This window comes from Haliotis asinina, chromosome 9, assembly GCF_037392515.1.
Source record: "Haliotis asinina isolate JCU_RB_2024 chromosome 9, JCU_Hal_asi_v2, whole genome shotgun sequence".
In the NCBI taxonomy this organism is placed as follows: domain Eukaryota; kingdom Metazoa; phylum Mollusca; class Gastropoda; order Lepetellida; family Haliotidae; genus Haliotis; species Haliotis asinina.
Genome location: NC_090288.1, coordinates 47,434,312 through 47,457,463, shown reverse-complemented (window position 1 = coordinate 47,457,463; position 23,152 = coordinate 47,434,312). Strand labels below are relative to the sequence as shown.

The 23,152-nt window shown below is 36.2% G+C and overlaps 1 protein-coding gene across 4 annotated transcripts in view; it reads left to right on the top strand.

The window, feature by feature from the left end:
* LOC137295869 (protein kinase C delta type-like) overlaps positions 1-23,152 on the top strand; it is a 114,157-nt gene that overhangs the window by 76,491 nt on the left and 14,514 nt on the right. For all 4 annotated transcript variants that reach the window (XM_067827426.1, XM_067827429.1, XM_067827427.1 and 1 more), the window contains one exon: positions 20,488-20,670. In XM_067827426.1, coding sequence (XP_067683527.1) covers positions 20,541-20,670 — 130 coding nt within the window. In that variant the 5' untranslated portion in view covers positions 20,488-20,540. The remainder of the gene's footprint in view (positions 1-20,487; positions 20,671-23,152) is intronic.

Genomic DNA, 23,152 nt, shown 5'->3' with positions numbered 1-23,152 from the left:
ATTTTATAGATGTGTGCAAATTTCAAAGGATATTGTGTAAATTTGGAAGAGATGTGCCTTCTCAATATAAAACCTGTACACTTCAGTGAACCCAGAATCTTCATCTGAAGAGATTACTGTGCCCAGAATCATGCAAAAGTGTACTTATATTTCATTGCGATTGATATATGGTCAAATGAACATTAAGCTTTACTACATGTTCAGTTTATCATTGATCTGGTTTATTTTTTTAAATTTGTAAAATATCTGAAGAATAAGAAATCTATTAATTTTAAAAATATATTCCACTGGTGTTTGTATGGATTTGAATTTACAAATTGTAATGTTGTAGGTCAAGTGCTGTACCTCATTTTGTAAAATCGTTGGCAATTTGGAGTGAAAATGTTTTCAAAGCCATATCAATGAACGTGACATCGTGGTAATTCTGAGTCTTTTGACTGTGTAGTGACTGGGGATGCCAGACTTACATTGAATCAGACCTCTGCTGATATTGAATCTGGCCCATAATGCTTGTAGTGGCACCATAGTGGACCAGTAATTGCCACTGTGTGAATAGGCATTAAGTAGGACTCTGTGATCTCAGGACAATGAATGAATGAATGAATGAATGAATGAATGAATGAATGAATGAATGAATGAATGAATGAATGAATGGATGGATGGATGGATGGATGGATGGATGGATGGATGGATGGATGGATGGATGGATGGATGATTAAATGAATGATCTTGGGGCAGAATGAATGGACAGATGATGATGGTTGAGATAACATTGATGGTGACGATGTTGGAGGTGATGGTGGAAAGGATGAAGTTCAAGTAGTGCTTGCAAATTGATACTGATATATAAACCTCAAGTAAACCCACACGGGTAAATCCCTTGTTGCACATCCACTCAAAGCTGTTCCACAGAAATGTTGACTAAAACCCAATCTTATCTGGATGCTGTCAGCAGCGATGCTTTAGAATTACTGAACACCTTATTACCAAACAGTGGCAATAATGAAATCTAGTCTCACCCATGTGACATAGCAAATGGGATCTCAACACTCAGGGGGTTTCATATTTACTGGACCATCATGATCCTAGATTTAATGATTTTGTTTCAACTAATGGACACTGGGTCAGTGGAGTCCATAAGAACTTCTTCATCCAAGAGATAATTACTGTTTAGTTAGAATCTACTGGGTTTTGTTTTTGAGGATATTTTTGTGAATATGTAATGCAGGAGTAACTGCTGAAACGACTGTCGTATTTTTCATTTCTTGCAACTATGTGTATGGACTGCACCCTCAACCTGGTGTGGATTGGTACCGTGTAGGAAAGGAAAGTAATATAGTGCTAAGGTTGTCTCAATATTAGCATGGACTCAATCTTCAAGCAGTTGTAGATGGGTACCAGGTAGGAAAGGAAGGTAGTGTGGTTTTACAGTTAGCCTGAACAGTGCCAGCATGGACTGTATTCTGAACCAGTTGTAGATGGGTACTGGGTAGGAAGTGAAAGTAGTATTTTCCTACAGTTCCCATGATATGTTTGTGCTACAGTTATCTTCTCTAAGACATCTTTGTGCTACAGTTATCTTCTCTAAGACATCTTTGTGCTACAGAGATCTTCTCTAAGACATCTTTGTGCTACAGAGATCCTCTCTAAGACATCTTTGTGCTACAGAGATCTTCTCTAAGACATCTTTGTTCTACAGAGATCTTCTCTAAGACATCTTTGTGCTACAGTTATCTTCTCTAAGACATCTTTATAAGCTCTGCAAGATCCATAAAAGGCTATCATTAAGATACTGAAATCATTTGATCCTTTAATGTCTGGTAGTGTTTTTTAACTAAAAAACTCTTAAAAAGTCTGCTTACTTCTTTACTGTAAGTGGTCTAATATCAAATGTAAGCAGAAATGTTTCAGAGAAGATGAATGGTACGCTACCTCTACAAATACATCCATTTATCATGTCCAAACACGTATTTTCAATATCCCAGTTCTTCCTAAACCTATGACTGTCAACCTGAAAATCAAACAATATTCTATCAAAATCATGATTGCTCTATGTATCCGATGTGACCATTCAAACTGCCAACCTGTTGACCATCCATACAGTCTGTGTTTACACTGCTGATGTAGTCTGTGTTGACACTGTAGTCGCACACTATCCCAATTACCAGCACCGAGATGGCCTGCCAGCTACCAGATGATTTGGTTGATTGATTCCGGCACTTGGAGGAAATGGCCGCCAGACTGGCAGTCGATTTCGGTCCAACTTCATAAATCAGGTATAACAGTAATCAGTAAATAGACACGTATGGTCTACCTCTCCCTGGGGGTGATGGGGGATGGGGGTGGTGGAGACAGGTGGGCAGAGGAGGATACTTGATGAAATGTCACTGTTGATGATGACAACCTGTTTTGACTGATGCATGGAGGAGATTCAGCCCTGTCATTCGATACTGTTGAACACAGATCAACATCATGTATTGGGCAGACACATCATTGCGATTGTATGGCAGAGTTTCAGATAAACTCAGAATTTGTGTAAAATTCGCAAATAAATCACAACGAACTTGTATGTTTAGAGTAAACAAATGTTTACACAGCAAAAATAATTTGGTTTCCGTTCTTGCGGAAACCTGATGGATACTGGGTAATGTAGGTTTCCGCTAGGTTTCAGTTTCAGGAAATGCGCAATGAGAGTTTCCGCATAGTTTCCACAACTTAAACTAACAAGTCTTAGTTTCCGTCATGTTTCCGTCAACTGAAACTGTAGTTGGAAGTTTCCATTTAGTTTCAGTTTACTGAAACCTTTATAGCTGGAGTGAGTAAGTTTCTGGTCTTGCGGAAACCCTGTGGATCTTGGGTAATGTAGGTTTCCGCTAGGTTTCTGTACAAGGAAGATGACAATGAGAGTTCGCTTAGTTTAGAAAGCTGAAATATGTTGTGTTATCTTGTTATATTTATTACATATTTATTTGAACAAAAAACCAAACGCTGGAAATATTATGATCCAACTGTTTCATTTCTTAGAAAAGCTCACATTTTAATGCAACAGGGCAGTTGCAGTAGTACACAATTCGCTGTATTAAGAAACTGGGGCGCTCAGAGAAGAGTAACAGAATTCTCTGCACACAAGCATTGCTCAGGAAGTAGGCACACTGAATGAAGACGAGCTAGCCAGTACACAAAGTGCTTTGTTCTTCTGTAGATGTTTGTTGGTGTATGCGAGTCCTTTTTAATATCTGGCGAAACATCTGAATCCGAATCAATCAGGCTCTCACATTGTGGTGGTAATAGCTCGCAAACCTTGAATGTGCTGTTAATATCTTGGTCACTGTCAGTGTCTGGAAAGGAAAAGGACATTCAGTTTGAATCATCAATTCAACTGAGAGACAGTTCAATGAATGAAACACAGCAATATATATGATAATGCAGATAACATGTATTACAAATATTAAATACGTATTACCATTTGCTCACTTTCAGTTATTACAGTTACATGTATGATACATACATTAAATATATTAAACATGGATAGCAAAGTGACAGTGCAAACTCGATTTTTAGTGAAATCTAAAAATTCTTTGATGACTAACCTGATGAAACATTTGTCATTCACCCGAAAAATCTTTACAAACTAACAAACATCTTGTTACGGAGATGGAGATAGCATGTTTTTCTTGAAACAGACGTCTGGCAGTGAGGACAGAAAAGCCGTATTTCTCCTGGAATTTAAAATATATGTATATATTATGCTTGAATCCATGTACAGTTACACTTTGAGTGAGGTCAAAAAGGTTTGTTGTATGTATTAACATAGTGTCAGCTTCATTATAAAGCTATATGAATAATATTGTTATAAAAGAGATTCCCTTACCGGGCATCATTCTCCGAGTTTGTTGGTCCACAATCCATATCTGTAAATCAAATAACTGACACAACGATTCTTTCAGAAATATGAAACTTGAGGTGTGATGATAATGTCAATGCATTGTAGGGCTAACACATGCAACATGTACTGATGGACAAGGTTTTAATGGTTATAAAACAAATATCAAACCATGAAACTGATTAACTGGTACAACTGGATACACAGAACTGACACAGAACATAAGATACTAGATAATTTGATGAACTAATAAATGTATGATGTGACTTGGTAGAAATATTTCTGGAGTACAGATTATATGAATAGATATAACGAAGACATATATGCGGAATATCTCTGGGTACCCATGTTAAAACAAATATTGTAGAAACCAACCATATTTCAGAAACGTATTTCTCGTGATTTTAGGCTGTTTTTCTTGACAATTACTTGTCGCAATGTCCACAAAGAACTGTGTCCCTGCAGCAGAAAGTGCCACGAATAGTCTACAGAAATTATGCATGTACAAATCATAGCCAAAGGGTCAGTGGGATTGTGCTTCATTCTTCATTCACATTGACAAATGAATTAAGGTTTCAAAGAAATTGTGACACATCACCAAATTATATTAGTAATAGTAGTAAAGTTAACTTAAAGGGTAGATAGGGATAGTAGATCTGGGTGTATAACTGAAAAGAACAAACAATGTTAATATTTCTAACCCCCGTGCATGTTGTGAGCACAGTGCGTAAATTACTTACATGGTACGTGGGGGGGGGGGGGGGAATATAGAAGCAGAAATATATCCGGATACTACCTTCTCCTGACAGGATTTTAGAAAATAACTTATTTGCCACAATAAAGTTTCCCATGAGTGCTAAATCAGTAGGACTCATGACGCTCGGGCATGTTAAAGTAAGGTGAACATGTTTTCACAATTAGTCACTGTTAATAATCACAAGGTCTACATATTGATGCTTGACACTGAGAAAAAGCAATCAGTGACGCTAATGCGATGAAAAGACTGCTAAAACCATAACTGCTCACTGCTGTCACTTTGAGTACTTACATTCAATCCGCTGAATTCCACTTTTCACACTCCCCTTTGATGTCGGCAATGTAAACAAATAAACGAATGGCGACAGGATCACGTCCACGCGAGACTATCTAATTGTTAACAAAACAACTCACAACAGGGTGTACCTTCCTCTTTTGTTGTAGAACGAGGAAATCTACTGTCAAATGGTCACATTAGATTTATTTAAAAAAACACAATGACAAAACTGTCTATTTCCCGTGAGTGTTAGCGAGACGCCATCTTGTTTGGCGGGTAGGAACAAATTTGTTTTCCTAGCAATTATTTTTCAAAACTTTAAGCATAAGATGGCTGCGTCGTGTAAACTTTGCCATGGCCACCTCACTTTCCCAAAAGCACTCGACGAAAGAATTCGCGACTTGGAGAAGAAAGCAGAGAACGGATGCGAGCAACTCGGAGCACCTCGGATGTGTCAGGTAAGACCGAGGGTATTTTATTGTAAATAACGTTTAAAGAAATATTGCGTTAATGACAGAAATCCGGATAGATTATAAAGTTTATCCCGCGAATGTATATTTTCGCTCGTATTATTTTTAAATGTTATCGTTAAATCTAAGTAAAATAGGCCTGAAAAATAAGTTTGTTTATATTCCATTTCAATAGATCGACATGGTATAGAATACACCAAGCTTGTATTTGTAAGTAACTATCTTAGTACTAACCACAAGTATTTATTTAAGTTTAAAGGGGCAGACTTTTGATTTTAGTGCTCCTGTTAATAGTTTGCAAATTTTAGCGTTGCAACTCGGTTAACACTTGTACAAAAGGTGTGTGTGTGTCGGGGGGGGGGGGGGGGGGATGAATTTCGATCTGCATCAAAAAGATCCGCCATATGTAGTGGTTCACTCATGGGTTTACTGGGTATTGCAAGATGTATTTCACCAATTCAGATATATTTTAAAGAATGATAAAAATGATGGGCTTTTACAATGGCAACATTTCGGTGTAATTTATTAAATGCAATCCTGGATCATTAGTGAAATGACATTGTTTACCCCCAAATTCGCTCAGAGGGGTCAGATGTGTTTCTGAACTATTTGAGGCAAACACTAAATTCATATAAGAAACTGTTAGCTCTGCGTAGGATACATTTAAAATTTCATGTAATTTTTCAATAATTTAATACATACGTGTTGAGCATAATCATATATATATACCTGTTATATTTAACGTATTTGATTTAATCTTTTAGGCTGTTGTGAGAAAAATCTGGACACGACTGCTCCTGGAGGATCACCCTTGTCTATCGAAGGTATGTGCTCATGTTACTAGGTAATTTCACTTTGAATATTTCATTAATTCACTTCCCTACGCACGTTTTCTCAAAATGAAAAATACATGAAAGTATCATTTGCAAATGGATTTGAATAGCCGGTAAACTAAATCAGTTTAACATTACACCTGTGTGAAATTGCCATCAAACTGACCCCTTGATTTTACAATGCTTAATTGCTGCAAGGTTATGTCATGTGATATAACTAAACTTCTTTTATCATGATCTTTATGTCAGTTGTTCACTTACCGGTTGCATAACTTTGGCAAACAGGATGTACATAGAATTTGCACGAAATAACACAAAGGATGGTTAGCCTTTTTGGAAGTTATTTTAAATCATTTAACTACAAAATGGTAAACTTTCAGAACAATATATGTATTCAAAGTTATAAATCTGCAGTTTACTTGGTTGTATAATTTTCACTGACGATCGTTAATTTTAATAGACATTGTGTTGAATGCATGATTGAATGAAGTGCAAGAAAAATGACATTTGTTTTTATTTCAGTAAAGCCGATGACGAGGACTCTATGAATATAGTAGTCAAAGAAACAAGTGACTAAGGATGGTCAATAGGATCTTGTGAAGGTAATTTTCACTCACCTGCCTGTCATTTTAAATAGTTAATGATGTAAATAATAGTGTAAAGACAGATTTATGGATGTTAACTTCAGTAACCAAGCCAGCATGGCATATATAAATACCTTTGCCTAACAGATGAACTAAAATGTGTGAAACATGCTGTATAGTACTTTAAACATTTATTTTCAGAAGCGCTTTGTAGAGTGTGGCGGAACAGGCGTGATGATCTCAGTAGACAAGAAACCGGAAAGAAAGTGTCACAAAGAACAGCAGCAAAAAAACCCAAAAAAAAACCAAAAAAGAATGAAATCCGTAAGTATATCTATTCGAATAATAACATGTAACAATTCTTCTCATTACAATGTGTGACAGATTCTAAGTTCCGGAAATATACATTTAAAATGTTTATGGATTATTGCTTTTTACAATCTTAAGATATGTAACACATGATTCAGATCATAATTTCATAAATCATAACATAAGAATCAAGTCAGTTAATGGTGATATATAAACATGTTATTACACTTCAGTGACTTCATGTCACTTCAGAGCAAGAGATTGTGTGTCCATAAGAAAATAGGATATGTCATTAAATGTGATGAACTGCTTAACTTGTGTTGGGGTGATTAATGAAGTAAATAATTTTTCATGACACTTCCTTTTTAATAATTTGCAATCCATCTTGGCATTATGGTTTATCTGTTGATTGATTTTTGTTTAATTTTCAGAAAATTGCACTGCGCATGAAAAGCCTGAAAACTATTGACTGGCCAGATCGACGAAAGGAAAGGGTTTCAACTATACTTACCTTGGAAATGACTTCACCAGTTGTGAGTGATGAAGAAGATGCCAATTCATTGCTCTCTTACCCCTTTACCTGGGAATCTAAACTCAAGATGTCTGCACTGGACTCAGCCACAATTTTCAACGCCACCACCAAAGCTAAGGCCAACATGAAGACCAGGATGCGGCATCCAACCACAATGACAGAGATATCCGCTCAAGGATGCCCAAGTGGGCTAGTAAATAGCTAATCGATCACATGAACGTAATTTTATCTGTGATCAATTAAATTTGAATTATTCTCAATGTAAAACTTTAATAGTTTTGATATTCTGATTGTATTTCAATTAATACAATTTTATTCAATCTTAATTTTTATCTATTTTCCAAGAGACCTTTATTTACTTTAAATACATTTTTTGTACTTTCAATGTAACCTAAGTTCTTTATTGCATTTTATTTCATTGTTGTATTGTATTGCATGGTGTGTGTTATTATATGTTTAGCATTGACTGACTGGGGTGTGTTTTTCTGTGTCAGCGTGAGGAGGTGCAGGAGGAGTCAAGGTATGCAACTGTTATAGCATGTTTTTAGAAATATTTTTGTCATAAGTGACAAATATTGATCTGTTATCTAGTGCTATATCTTTTTATTATTTATTAGATATATGTTTGATCCATATTTGTCTGAAAATAAAACAGTGAATCTTATTGTATCTTTTGTTTTTCTTTATGTATACGTGATGATTGTACACAAACTCCTTATATTGTCTTTGCCAACCAGGAGTAACAAGAATGTTATATGCAATGACACACAGTGAATGACTCCTGTGAACCCGAGTAAATGAAATGCTGTGGAAAGTTTTCTGGCAACAGAAACTCTGCGGAAACCTGATGGAGTCTTGGTAACTGAAACCCTGCGGAAACCTGATGGATCTCTAACTTAACTGAAACTCAACGGAAACTTGTTGGAGCATGGGTAACGGATACCGTGCGGAAACCCTTAGAAAGTGGGTAATTGACAGTTTCCGTCATTGCGGAAACTCAGTGTAAAAGAACGGAAACTCACTGGATTCTTGGTGGAAACTTAAGTTTCAGTCCACTTTCCGTCAGGTTTCCGCACTGCGGAAACCAGGTTATTTTTGCTGTGTTAGTGTCTGAAAATCTGTACCATAGAAACAAATATGTCCATTCAACTTGAAAAGAAGCCTCAAGGAAACGGAGATTTGGAATCTGCACCTGATGAAAATCTACACTTGCTTTTATGTTCCAGAAAGGGCTGGGTAGATTTAGGAAAAATAATCTGGTTCAGGGACTGTAAGACAGATTAAATCTAAAGTTTCCTGCATGCTTATACTCATGAGAAATTAAATGCAATAATTGTTACAAGGTGACATGTTTTGTATTGAGGCTGTAATTATTTCATGGATGTGGGTGGACACATCAGATGTCATATACCATTCAAAAACTATACTGGGGATATACCATTCAAAAATAGTGAAGCCAAGGTGGAAACAGATTATGAAGAAAAATTAAGGGAAAATGTGACAATTTATTTCCATCCTTTGGAAATGTCTTATCTGTTTGGATATATGTCACTTTTTCTCGTATGCACTGGCTAATGTTATGCGTGCAAAATGAAATATTTTTTAATGGTGTAGTTAGGATATAGAGGTTGATAGTTTCAGCGTTCAAGACAAAGTGAATATTTCTATTGTAACATTTGGATATCATCCTGCCTTTGGAATAATTATAGCAAAGACATTGTGGTAATCTAATTATCCTCTGTCATTTGTTCATGAAGTGAGCTGAAAGTTTCGGGAGTGTCAGTGTTTGGACATTGTAATTTTTTTTAAACGATTTGTATAATCGGGAAATTTAGGCCCATGTTGGATACTTGGAATTCCCAAATCAGTTTATGATATTAATTTGACAAATCTTGTAAGACAGATCTGAGTTCATATGGTAATAGGTATAGACCGAATTTGTAGGAACTGGAAGATAAGTTCCAGATATTTGAAAATTTGCCCCATCCAAATTTGACAATAGTTTACAATCTGTTTCTTTGGTGAAAACAATTTCTTATGAATGATGTTTTCCTTTTAATGGTATCAGTTTACATCCGCTGATATATTTATTATGTGAGGTGTGAAAATCTTTCTGATAAGTATGATTTTAGACTGCTTTCAGCAATTGTCCATCAATATCATGGCGGGGATGCCGAAAATGGGCTTTACACATTGTACCTATGTAGGGAATCAAAAACAGGTCTTTGATGTGATGAGCAAATGCTTTAACTGCAAGGCTACCCAACCAGCCATTTTCAGAGGTAGTTACATGGCTTCCTGATCAGTGCCTAATGTTACTAAAGACCTGGGCCCTGTCTCACAAAGCTCTCGCAATTCTAATATCTCGTAATGTTTCTCGTAGCATTTGCACCTCCTATGTTACAGTATACCAGGTACAAGTGCTATGAGGAAAGTTATGAGATCTTAGGCTTACGAGAGTTTTGTGAAATAATTCTCATTCGAAATACAGTGTGTAAATTCAGGTGATTCTTGGGTGTGCCCTCAACAGTACACAGATGTATCATCAACCGAGACTGCTTTAACACTTAAAGGAATGGGGATTGATATTTGTCAAATTTTGTCTTATGAGGAGCATGACATTTGAGAGTATATTACTCCTTATTTGGATATTAACAGCTGTTATCAATTCTAGTTGCCATTAAAAGATTTACTTTTTGAAGACACAAATTTCGACAGCAAAATAAAAGAGCAATATCAACTATTCAAAGTGTAGCATTAGATATATTTTTCTGTGATAATTACTCCATATTACTGATGATTAATCCATTACAATGATCTGTTATTATTCAATGCACTTCGCAAGTGTTTGATCCGTGATGATACTGGAAGGGCACTGGGAGATAAACAGTACCCAAATATATTGATGTCGTGTTGAAAAAGTGTAATGAATATAAAACTGACATATCTGGGAAAAATCTTCTGGCCATTGGCGATTGTTCAAGCATGTGATTAAAATAAGTGGTATAATGGTGTCCTTTCAAGTGAAATCAAGGGAATATTTAGCCCATAGCACAACATGTGTTTTTGTTGCGAAAATGAAAGCGCTTTCTTGTTTACTGAGGAAAGTTTCATGTAACCTGAAGCAGTTTGTGTGGTATTGGTGAACTTTATATTTGGTGTGCCTAATGGTGAAGCATTTCTCCTAAATATGAAAAATGCTTGAAGCGTTTAGAATTTATGAAAAAATTAGCATTTAAGGTTACAATCCCTAGCACCATGATCTAGCATGAAATACAGGTAATTTTCTTTTTTAAAAATATGTTATGTTTTTGTTAAGAGATATTAATTCTGGGACAGAATGGAAGAATTTCTATGCCAGCTCTTAAGCTGGGGATCAGATGACCACAACAGCTACCAAGTAACAACACAGTTATACAGTAATATCCCAGTTGAGAATGCTTGTACCAAAGCGTTGTGGAATCAAACTCAGATCCTAGTTCCGCTTAACCACTTAGCTACCCCATAAGCCAGCTCACTTAGTGATATCAAATAGTGGCAGACATGTACACTTTCTCACAATCTGGGTCTAACAAACTTCTGATCAAATACTCCTTGAAGATTTGTTCATCCATTGTAAGATGAGTTGCCAGAGGGAAGCTGGTTTGAGTGTTTGTCGTTTGGAGGTATGCAGACATTAAAAGTCATGGGTATTCTCAATATTTGGCTGGGAGGATTTGTCAGAAAATCTATTTCCGTTTTGATTTGTTGAGTTACTGATAAGGGTGACTCAGTGTTTGTATTGTCCACTCTCAAGCCTTGCCACCATTGCAGATGATGGACTCATGATCTCAGACTTGGGATTGGGATTAGGAAGCTTGGGAATGGTGTCGACATGGGATTGGTGTCGAAATGGGATTGGTGTCAACATGGGAATGGTGTCGACATGGGATTGGTGTCAACATGGGAATGGTGTCGACATGGGATTGGTGTCGAAATGGGATTGGTGTCGCATGGGAATGGTGTCGACATGGGAATGGTGTCAACATGGGAATGGTGTCAACATGGGAATGGTGTCGACATGGGAATGGTGTCAACATGGGAATGGTGTCGACATGGGAATGGTGTCAACATGGGAATGGTGTCAACATGGGAATGGTGTCAACATGGGAATGGTGTCGACATGGGATTCTGATGTCATAATGCTCATGGACAAATGGCTTTTGATTTAACGTCTTTGTCTGTCTTTAGAATTTCACTTGTGGGTTAGAATTGATCCAAGTGCTTCAGTGATCATCTGCTTGAACATGAGTCTGTGCAATTGGGAAATGATTAAAACATCTAAACCTTTCTGAGAGGAAGCCCGTATTTGCTTGTGCATGGTGAATAAGTCTTTTGTGGATAAGAGGCATGAAGTTGTTGCTGAAGGAAGGCTGTCCAGAGATAAGATGGTCGAACACTGTATTAGCTTCCTTTCACAAGTTGATAAGCTCCCCAATACAAGAGGGCTATATGTTCAACACATCGTTAAAGTGTGTTCGGTGATTTATGTGTTGTAAAGAAAGATAAACAGTTCTTTAAATTTGAAGTGTGATACGAAAATGTAGGGTATGTTATGAGTGGGGATAGATAGTTGCAGGTATTACACATTGTTTGCATGTTGTCCACCTCACTCAAATAGAACAAGGTGAATATGTTTGCAGAGATAAAAAACAGACTTATTACGTCGACAGCCCTAAAAATTATCTTGTATTTTCTCTGCACTAATGAGTTATTGATATTGCAAATAATATTCACTTTCAGGTTTAGTGTTATGGGGCTGTATGATACACTCAAGTCATAGAGATATCGATGCTCATGCTTTTGATCACTGGATTGTCTGGTCCAGATTCGATTATTTGCATACTGCTGCCATATAGCTGGAATGGTGCAGAGTGTGGCATAAAACTAAACTCACTCACTCACTCACTCACTCACTCACTCACTCACTCGCTCACTCATCATATAATGTTCAACATTGTGTGAATGAAATATCATATGTCACCAAAGTCATGATAAACTATATTGCTGGAAAATGTATGTCTTTGACGTCTGGTTCAAATACTGGCTATAACATTTCACAGTCACTATAACAAATCTTGCGTAGCTGTTACTTATTGTAGAACATTGTAAACGAACATGTGTCACTGGATGCATCACAGCAATGCAGTCTGATATTTAATACCATTACACACCACTAAGTGTTAGGAATATAGTTGCCACTATTCACCTACTTCTTAGAAATATGTTGCATTACATTTTGGCAAGAATTTAATTTTCCAAAGATAACATAATTTGAGCTTTGATGGTGAACACATACAGAATGAGAATTTATTGAAATGGTTATATGCATTTTTTAAATACACTTCAAAATCCTGAGAATGCATTCAGTGACTAATGATTTCTTCATGCGGTGTCACTATTCTGAATCAACATGAATTGAGTTCTGAACTTATCATATCACTTTCCATTTCAACATGTCATTTTCTCATCGATGAGAAAATTTCTCATGAAAATGAAGATACCTGTGGCTTGAGTAGATTGAAATTAGGGGATGCTGCAGGGATGTATTCTGGGCCCATAATTATTTCTGTCAGAGCTGAATTTAATCAGGTGAGCCAGTTGCTGGGTAGCTAGGTTGAACTTTATCATCCAAAGTCTCTCTGATTGAAAATCGTGTTTTACCTGTGACAGTGACACCTGAAATACCACACTCGCATGTTGAAATTTGCTTTCCCACTATCGAAAGCTATTTTTACAAAAAACAGTGTATAAATTGTGTCCATTATCATGGCCATAGAGACAAGTTATTGGTAAACATGCAAACAGTTACTCTATTTTGATATAGAGGGTTGTACAGAAGCAGTGATTGCATTTTAAGATCAAAGGATCATTTCTGAAAGTTGAATATTTGGGGAAAGAAAATCAACATTTTTCATGTGAAGTAGAGTGCAAAAAATATTTAAATTTTATATGTGTGTTCCATGATCTAACTTTCATTTTTATATCTTGGCAAGTAGGGAATAACATTAAAACTTTAAAAATCCAAAGGAAGATGGTATATTGCACAATCTGTTAACATTTCACATGTTTCTTATGAAACTAATTGAGCATAAAGGAGGGAGTAATATTAAAATCAAAGCAATGCTTTGCACATTTCATGCATACATATCTGTTTGATGAAGCATATTTATGTCAACAAGTTGTTGGTTACGTAAATGCTTACGGGTCGGAGGTAATCAATGATTTGGATGTGGCATCCCACTTGGCGCTGTGAATTAGCCTTGTGGTGTTGGCATCCTGGTGAAGTCTAACACTTTGACATGTTCCAACATTACTTGTCAGGACAGATGACCATACAGATATTGATTAGGTATGTAACTGTTTGCTTTTCGTGATGTTAATTTGAGTTTGGTTTCATGTGGCAAGTTACAATATTAATCACATAGTGGAACATAATGTTGATGTATTTTGTTCAGGATGTCTATTTTTTCAAGCAGATTTTTTCTTTAAATAACAAGGTTATGAACTGTTTTGTTATTGTCGTATGGATTTTGGTTTGGAAATTTTTTTGTCAGTGTCAGTGATTGACCTGTGAAATGAAATTTATAGTCTTATGTAATGAAAATGAGAATTCATAGTATGTTGTTTCATTGATTTTGTTAGAAAACAGTTCTATTTTTGACAGTTCTATTGATTAATCTATGATAAACTTTATATTCAGAGACTTGTGCTATAGTTGTAAGTATTGTTTTGTGGATTTCTCGAGAAATCTCAAATAAACACACCAAAGTTGTCAATCTGAACTATGAAAGAGCAAATCAAAATTAATTCATAGTCTCGTGTAACTAGAATTAGAATCTGCAATGACAAACAATTTTGTTATTCAGATATGCTGCTGATGTGAAAATGTTCTTAATGAACATCGAAAAAGGATTTTGTTAAGTGATACCATGTTTTCAGGAACATAGTACTTCCTGTGTTATGGGGTTCAATATGTGTTACAACATTAGACTCAATATCATATTCAAGTAAATTAACTTTGTACCTGTCAGCATTATAAAGTGCTTAAAATTCCGTAATTCCATAAAATTGGGACCCCGTTAATATCGAGGTTAGAATTGTTATTTGTAGTTTGAAACACTGTGTTTCAGGGCACTGTTTGAGGAAGTCTTCATGAATGCATTAATCAATTGCAAGTGATTCCTTGACATTTCTCCAATTGATTTCCTTTGTTTATTTTGTTTCCATTAACTGAAAACATATTAGGTTATCCTAGAAAAGGGCTATTGTTTTTCTGAGTTTGCCTAAAAATGAAATGGACTGGAATTCTGTTGCAATATCGAGGTGAACAATGTTGTTGAACAGATTTTCATGTGTTAGTGATAAATAACCAGTATATGAAGTTCTTGTTGACATAGCTTTATTTAGGAAATGACTCATGTATTTTGTTCAGGAACCATGCAGATTCATACAGTATTCACCCAAGTTTAATAAACACAAACTACATTTACATCTCAAAACATTTTAGTCCATGGTGAAACAGTTGATCAAAACTAAATTCCACCACTATTTTGTTATCCTCTGCAATGCGTTTTTCAGGGGGTATTAAAATGCACCCCGTCTGTCCGTGCACATTTATCTTTTCCAGAGCAGAACTCTAAAACCGTTCAATATTTCTTCACCAAACTTGACACATAGATTGGTCTAGTGGTGTACTGGTGCCTTTTGATAGTTTTGGAATTCTGAATAAAATTCCATGGCATTTCCATGACAAACAAGTGTGACTTAGACTGAAATTGGAGGTAATGCAGGTGATATTGATGAGTGTGTCTTCTTGTTTAACTGGCATGCCAGATAGTCTGTAGAGAAATATTTAAGCAAGATATGAAATACCTTAAATGTGGTATCCAGTTTTATTGGTCTTGTTTTGCTGTCCCCTGCAACAACAAGGCTCATGTCTGTGTCTTCACTTTGTCTTCTTGTTTGGTTTGGATTAGTTGTTGTGTATTTCTGCACTAAACAATATTTGAGCTGTGCGGCTGTGGTCTGTAAATAATTGAGTCTGGACCAGATGATCTGGTGATCAACAGCGTGAACACTGGTCTATGCTTTTGGGATACAATGACGTGTCACCGAACTCTGACCTCCTGATCCCATTTTTGGCCTCTTACAGCACGTATGGGATATTGATCACTATTACCTTCACCGGTCTCACTGTGAATGTCAGGAACTAGAATATCCATGAACCCATACCCATTCAAAATGTAGGTATACAATTATGTCTAATAATATTCTACTGATCTGTTTAGGCACAAAAACAACAATTGTTTTCGTAATAATCCATGTAACTATGATTTCATTTGATGTTTTGATCAAACAGCAAATGTTACGTAAGAGAAAACTGCGATCAGAGATAGCTGAACATTGCTAGAACATCAAAGGATGTTGGATTCATCACTTCATGGAAAGGGTATGATTTACCACTACCTGTATATACAGTATGACTGTATCAAACCTTACTCATATAACAGGTTTGTCTCTTGGCGCCGGTTACCAATATTTTGAATTGCCATATATGGTAAATGGTATTCATCAGAATATGATGTTATGAAGGAGGTTTAGGAGTAACTTAATTACAAATTGGTTGATTAATGTGTGGATTAATTATTGCAGATAATTGCATATAATATTTCCACCACAATTATCAAATAGTTTGTATTGTACTTAACGGACACTCACTTGTATTATCAGCTGTTTTACTCCAGGCCTTGTTGTGATGTTAAAGCAGCTTGGTGTTTGTACAGATTCAAAGATTATAAATCCTTCCTTGATTCTGATCCTATGGCAAATTTAAGTAAAGTCTACATCCCATTTTTCAAAATTCTGCAAAACATTCTGCAGTTAAACACTTTGAAAAAGTAACAAGAAATGATGAAGAATTTCAAACTTAAATTCTTTAACACAAAACTGTAACGATTTTAGAGCTTTATGATATTCAAAGTACCACTGACAGTGTCCTTCTTTCATATCATTGCATGACAGTATTAGTTATAAACAAAATATTAATTACAAAAAAAAATGAAAAACATTTGAAACTGGTGTGTACATTAGAAATGTATATGTTTTGATCATAACTAATAATCATTCTCCACAAGACTTCATATAATCATTAATGGATTTGGTTTGCAATTCTCAACACTGAGTGTTAAGATATCTTTGTTGAATGTGACGTGGACATTTGGCTAGTTGTTCTTTTTCTACTTCTGTAATTCTGGCTCCAGCTCTGTAAAGATGTTTATGTGAGATGATCTGTGCTGGGTTGATTACCAGAGATTTTCTGTCAGAGAGTTTGGAATGTCATCCTGTGACAGGAGACAAGTAATGGCCTACCCTGCTCTACCTGTCTGAAGAATCCAAACCTGCTTTCTGATTCCACTTGACCTATATAACTTGGCTGTACATACATTGTCTGGCATCCCTGGTTAAAGTGTAGTGTTGATGATAGACTAAAAGTTAGTGTCTGAATGTATATACTGAACATCAAAAGAGCTTTGGCGTTGCAAGGAGGACTAGACAGTAGGGGAAATAATGTGGTTCAGGAACTGTGAGACTCACTATGTCATTGATGCTTTTACAATATAGATTCTGCACAATACAACAGAGGTTCTGCCAGGATTGGGTATTTCACATATATTCTTCGTATTTCTTTTTGTGCTGGTATTTTGGAGCTACTCTGAGGTATTGACTTTTGATCTGGTTGAACCAGTGTTTAATTAAGGTATTGACTTTTGATCTTGTGGAGCCAGTGTTTGGTAATTACTTTTGATCTTGTGGAGCTGCTGTGAGGTATTGACTTTTGATCTTGTGGAGCCACTGTTTGGTAATTACTTTTGATCTTGTGGAGCTACTGCGAGGTATTGACTTTTGATCTTGTGTAGCCATTGTTTGGTATTGACTTTTGATCTTGTGCAGCTACTGTTTGGTATTGACTTTTGATCTTGTGGAGCCAGTGTTTAATTAAGGTATTGACTTTTGATCTTGTGGAGCCACTGTTTGGTAATTAACTTTCAATCTTGTGGAGCTACTGTGAGGAATTGACTTTTGATCTTGTGGAGCTAGTGTTTGGTATTGACTTTTGATCTTGTGGAGCTACTGTGAGGTATTGACTTTTGATCTTGTGGAGCAACTGTTTGGTATTGACCTGTGATCTTGTGGAGCCACTGTTTGGTATTGACTTTTGATCTTGTGGAGCCACTGTTCGGTATTGACTTTTGATCTTGTGGAGTCAGTGTTAGGAATTGACTTTTGATCTTGTGGAGTCAGTGTTAGGAATCGACTTTTGATCTTGTAGAGCTAGTATTAAGAACTGACTCAATATATTTTGTGGAGCCAGTGTGAGGAATCAGCTTTTGATGTTATATCGACTCTGGATCATGTAAAACCAGTCTTAGGTATCAACTCTGGATCATGTAAAACCAGTCTTAGGTATCAACTCTGGATCATGTAAAACCAGTCTTAGGTATCAACTCTGGATCATGTAAAACCAGTCTTAGGTATCAACTCTGGATCATGTAAAACCAGTCTTAGGTATCAACTCTGGATCATGTAAAACCAGTCTTAGGTATCAACTCTGGATAAAGTGCCAATTAGGGTATGGTACTTTGTGTTCTTGACATGATGTCAGGTCAAAGGAAGGGGGTTTTAGTTTTTGTAACTTGATCATCTGGAGCCATTATTTAGGGTTGGCCCAGGAGCATGTGGAGCCAGTGTTTAAGCACTAAGCCAGAGTAATGTTGATTCAATGTTTGAGGATCATTTAGATGTCACAGGATACTGAAGTATAATATATATTTGTCCTCTCCAAACTAGAGATATGCATTGGCAATAAACCAAAACTGGAGTTCAGTAATCAAACTTTCTGAATTTCTAATTTCTGAATTGCACCATTCCTGAGGGACCAGTCATCTGATGACTCTTGTTTTCATGTGGATATATTGGACATGGATTTGGGGCAGTGATATCAATGGAGATATAGTGCAGAGTTTGAAAACATTGATGGCATGAGAACATTGATACACTGGCCAATGACATGATCTAATAACAAAAGTCCAGAGTTAATTTCAAACCTGCATAAAGAGGTTTATTTTGCTTCTTTGGGAGATGTTTTGACCACTTGATTAATGTTTAAGAGAAAGAAAAAAAGGTTGAGATGAATCACTATTGAAAATCTTGATTTTGAAGCATTTTCCTGTGATGAAATATAGATTTTCAAGTATTGCTATGACTTTCTTAACATCTTTACAGTGCATTCCAGCAGCATAATGCAGACATCATGATGAGAAGAAAGAGTAAACACTGTATAGTAATGACAACACTTTGCTAGCTTGTCCCATGTTGTTACCAATAAACTTTTGCCTATGGACTTAATATACTGCAAGAAATGGACTATATACTGTAGCTAGTGGATTATTGGTGCAGGATGACTTAGAGCCAGTAGGTCACATACAGTAACTGTCGGTCTGCTGGAGTACGAAAACATGCAGTGATCCTGGTCTCATCTGTAACTTCAAATGTTCCATACTGTAACTAACAGACTGATGAGACTTAGCCAGCAGTGTCTAACTAACAGACTGATGAGCCTTAGCCAGCAGTGTCTAACTAATGGACTGGTGAGATTTAGCCTGCAGTGTCTAACTAATTGACTGATGTTCTACAGTGAGACTTTGCCAGCAGTGTCTGACTAATAGACTGATGATACTTAGCCAACAGTGTCTAACTAACAGACTGATGTTCTACAATGAGACTTAGCCAGCAATGTCAAACTAATAGATTGGTGTTCTACAATGAGACTTAGCCAGCAATGTCTAACTAATAGACTGATGTTCTACAATGTGACTTAGCAAGTAATGTCCAACTAATAGACTGATGTTCTACAATGTGACTTAGCCAGCAATGTCTAACTAATAGACTAGTGTTCTACAATGTGACTTAGCAAGTAATGTCCAACTAATAGACTGATGTTCTACAATGTGATTTAGCCCGCAATGTCTAACTAACAGACTGATGAGACTTAGCCAGCAATGTCTAACTGATACTTCGTCTATAAATATCTTTTCATCAAGCATGGGATAGTGGGTACTTATTTTACCAAGTGTGTCATCCCATTATGACTTCTCCCATTATGACTACTTCCACTTTGACTACTCATGAACATAAACATATAATGGAGCACCCCTACACTTATTAATGTACTGTACCAGTCTAACTGATTACTCCTAGTTTGTCTCCTCTTTGAACTAAACCTACAAGATGGACTCCCAGGGCCTATAATGATTAGAAGCAAACTGGGAATCTTGTGATCATTTAGTGTTTGTTTTGATATTGTCAGTCATCATGGAATGAACTCTTCTAACGGACCTTGGCAGTTTAAAGTAGTTGTCTGTGCTTTTATCAGTATTAATAACCAGTCATTGAAAGAGATTCTGACAAACTGATAGTCTTTGTTGAATGAGGTTAAAATCAAATCCTACATAATTGAAATTCAAAAGCAGTTGTTCAAATTGAAGAAATTTCCCAATACAGGATACTGTCAAGAACCAAAGGACTTCTGCTTAGAAATATCATTTCATGTGCAATTGTGCGTGGGAAAAATATCAAAGAGAATCAGAAAATGAGATTTGGTGGCTTCCTGTAAGACATATCGGTTTCCTGATTCTCCATGCGATCTCCTGTACATGCTCACATTGGTCATCAGATGTCAAGGAAACAAAATTGAACATATCGTGACTGACACTTGCTTTTAAGATCATGTTTCTGTTTCAGATAATCTGTGATACCTGAACTGTGATACTACACACTGCAGATAGACCTTCACAATGCCTGGAGGTGCGGGTGGAACTGGTTTTATCCGGGTGAGACTACTGCAGGTGGAGAAGGGCATGACCTTTGAGAACATGTACGACCCCTACATTGCCATCAATGTCAAAGAGGCTATAGACACCCCAGGTGAGTTTCATTGAATGTCATTAAATCATAGGTGAGGAGATGGTATAGTCTGATCTTCTTGTTTGACCTATGATTTAAAAAAATATCAAACAAAAAAATGTTTTGATTTTTTAAGTGTAATATTGATTTAATGAGTGGGTGTGATCAATACCTTTTAGGACTGCACAGTAATTACAGGAACTACAATTCACTTTGCAGAGTTGTTTCCCTTTGGTGTACCACAAACCTATAGTTGCTGGTTTGAATCCCAGTAAGGCTTCATTGTATTTTTAATTTTGTTGACATATACCAGGTAGATTTGACCGTAGTGGTAAGCATGTGGGTTTTTATCTCACTTAATGACAGTGTGGGGTATATCTGGAAGACTATTTTAAATAGGTGTAAACTCACTCACTCACTCACTCACCTAAAACTAATTCACTTACTCACTCACTCATACAAAACAGGAAATAGAAATGATGAATTTATGTTTTGTCTTTAGATAATTAGAAATCAGTTGGAATTATGGAACAGACATAAACTGAGACATTTTAAACATAAAATGAGACGACTACTATGCTCTAATTTTCATTAGGATTCCTGTCCATGAAAAGCAAAACTGATTCTCATTATGTCAGCTGTACACTTATATCACATGATATACCTGGTTATCCTTAGATATCCTTAGAATAGTACCTGTCATTAATCAAGTGAAAAACTTGATCAAATCGGCTGAGACAGCCTGTGAGCCAAGTCTGTCTTTAAGAGGAGACTTGCAGCAAGTCTACTACTCATCTTGAAACCATGATTGTCTCTGTGTAATTGTTTTTCACACTTTCCCTTCTCTCCCCCTCAATCATCAGTGACAGATTACTTAATCTCGAGATAGATTTTAACTGAGATAACCTCAGAGCTTAATTAGTTGTAAGTGACATTGTTTTTCAGAGGTTTCTTCATCTTTGTGCTCTGATGGCATCATGAGTTTGATCAGTGTGTTCGTGTTGTAGGATTGGCATCTGATTCCAGAAATTGATTGTCTTCAATATATTTTTGCCTCACAGTCTATTTTGGGTGACACTGTCATTCCTGATTGTCAGCGTAATCATAGATTTTTGATGTAGTTATTCTGATTTAGATATGTTTAATCAGCTATTTATTTTGACAGTGATCTATGTTGGTATTTTTGTATGGGTCATCAAATTGTGTCCCTCTGAAGAAAGTGTAATTGGTTGTGGAATCCTATGTGATTTCTATGTTATTGGTGTACATCCTGATGTGGATGTACCAATGGCTGGGTCTGATTCCCAGTTCAGCCTTATTTCTACTTTGTACTATGTCTTTATTCATGGGTTTTACCAAATTGTTACACATCTGAAACATCATGTAATACTGAGATCATTGTATATAGTACAGTAAGATCAAGTTATGTTGAGATCATCGTGTGGAGTACAGTAAGATCAAGTTATGTTGAGATCATCATGTAGAGTACAGTAAGATCAAGTTATGTTGAGATCATCGTGTGGAGTACAGTAAGATCAAGTTATGTTGAGATCATCATGTGGAGTACAGTAAGATCAAGTTATGTTGAGATCATCGTGTGGAGTACAGTAAGGTCAAGTTATGTTGAGAACATCGTGTGGAGTACAGTAAGATCAAGTTATGTTGAGATCATCGTGTGGAGTACAGTAAGATCAAGTTATGTTGAGATCATCGTGTGGAGTACAGTAAGATCAAGTTGTTTTGAGATCATCGTGTGGAGTACAGTAAGATCAAGTTATGTTGAGATCATCGTGTGGAGTACAGTAAGATCAAGTTATGTTGAGTTCATCATGTAGAGTACAGTAAGATCAAGTTATGTTGAGATCATCATGTGGAGTACAGTAAGATCAAGTTATGTTGAGATCATCATGTAGAGTACAGTAAGATCAAGTTATGTTGAGATCATCATGTAGAGTACAGTAAGATCAAGTTATGTTGAGATCATCGTGTAGAGTACAGTAAGATCAAGTTATGTTGAGATCATCATGTACAAACACAGCAAGATCAAGTTATGCTAAGATCATTGTGTGGAGTACAGTAAGATCAAGTTATGTTGAGATCATCATGTACAAACACAGCAAGATCAAGTTATGCTAAGATCATTGTGTGGAGTACAGTAAGATCAAGTTATGTTGAGATCATCATGTACAAACACAGCAAGATCAAGTTATGCTAAGATCATTGTGTGGAGTACAGTAAGATCAAGTTATGTTGAGATCATTGTGTGGAGTACAGTAAGATCAAGTTATGTTGAGATCATCGTGTGGAGTACAGTAAGATCAAGATATTTTGAGATCATCATGTACAAACACAGCAAGATCAAGTTATGTTGAGATCATTTTATGGAGTACAGTAAGATCAAGTTATGTTGAGATCATCGTGTGGAGTACAGTAAGATCAAGTTGTTTTGAGATCATCATGTAGGGCACAGCAGTATTTTGTTTTGATAAGTGGAATTAGTAAT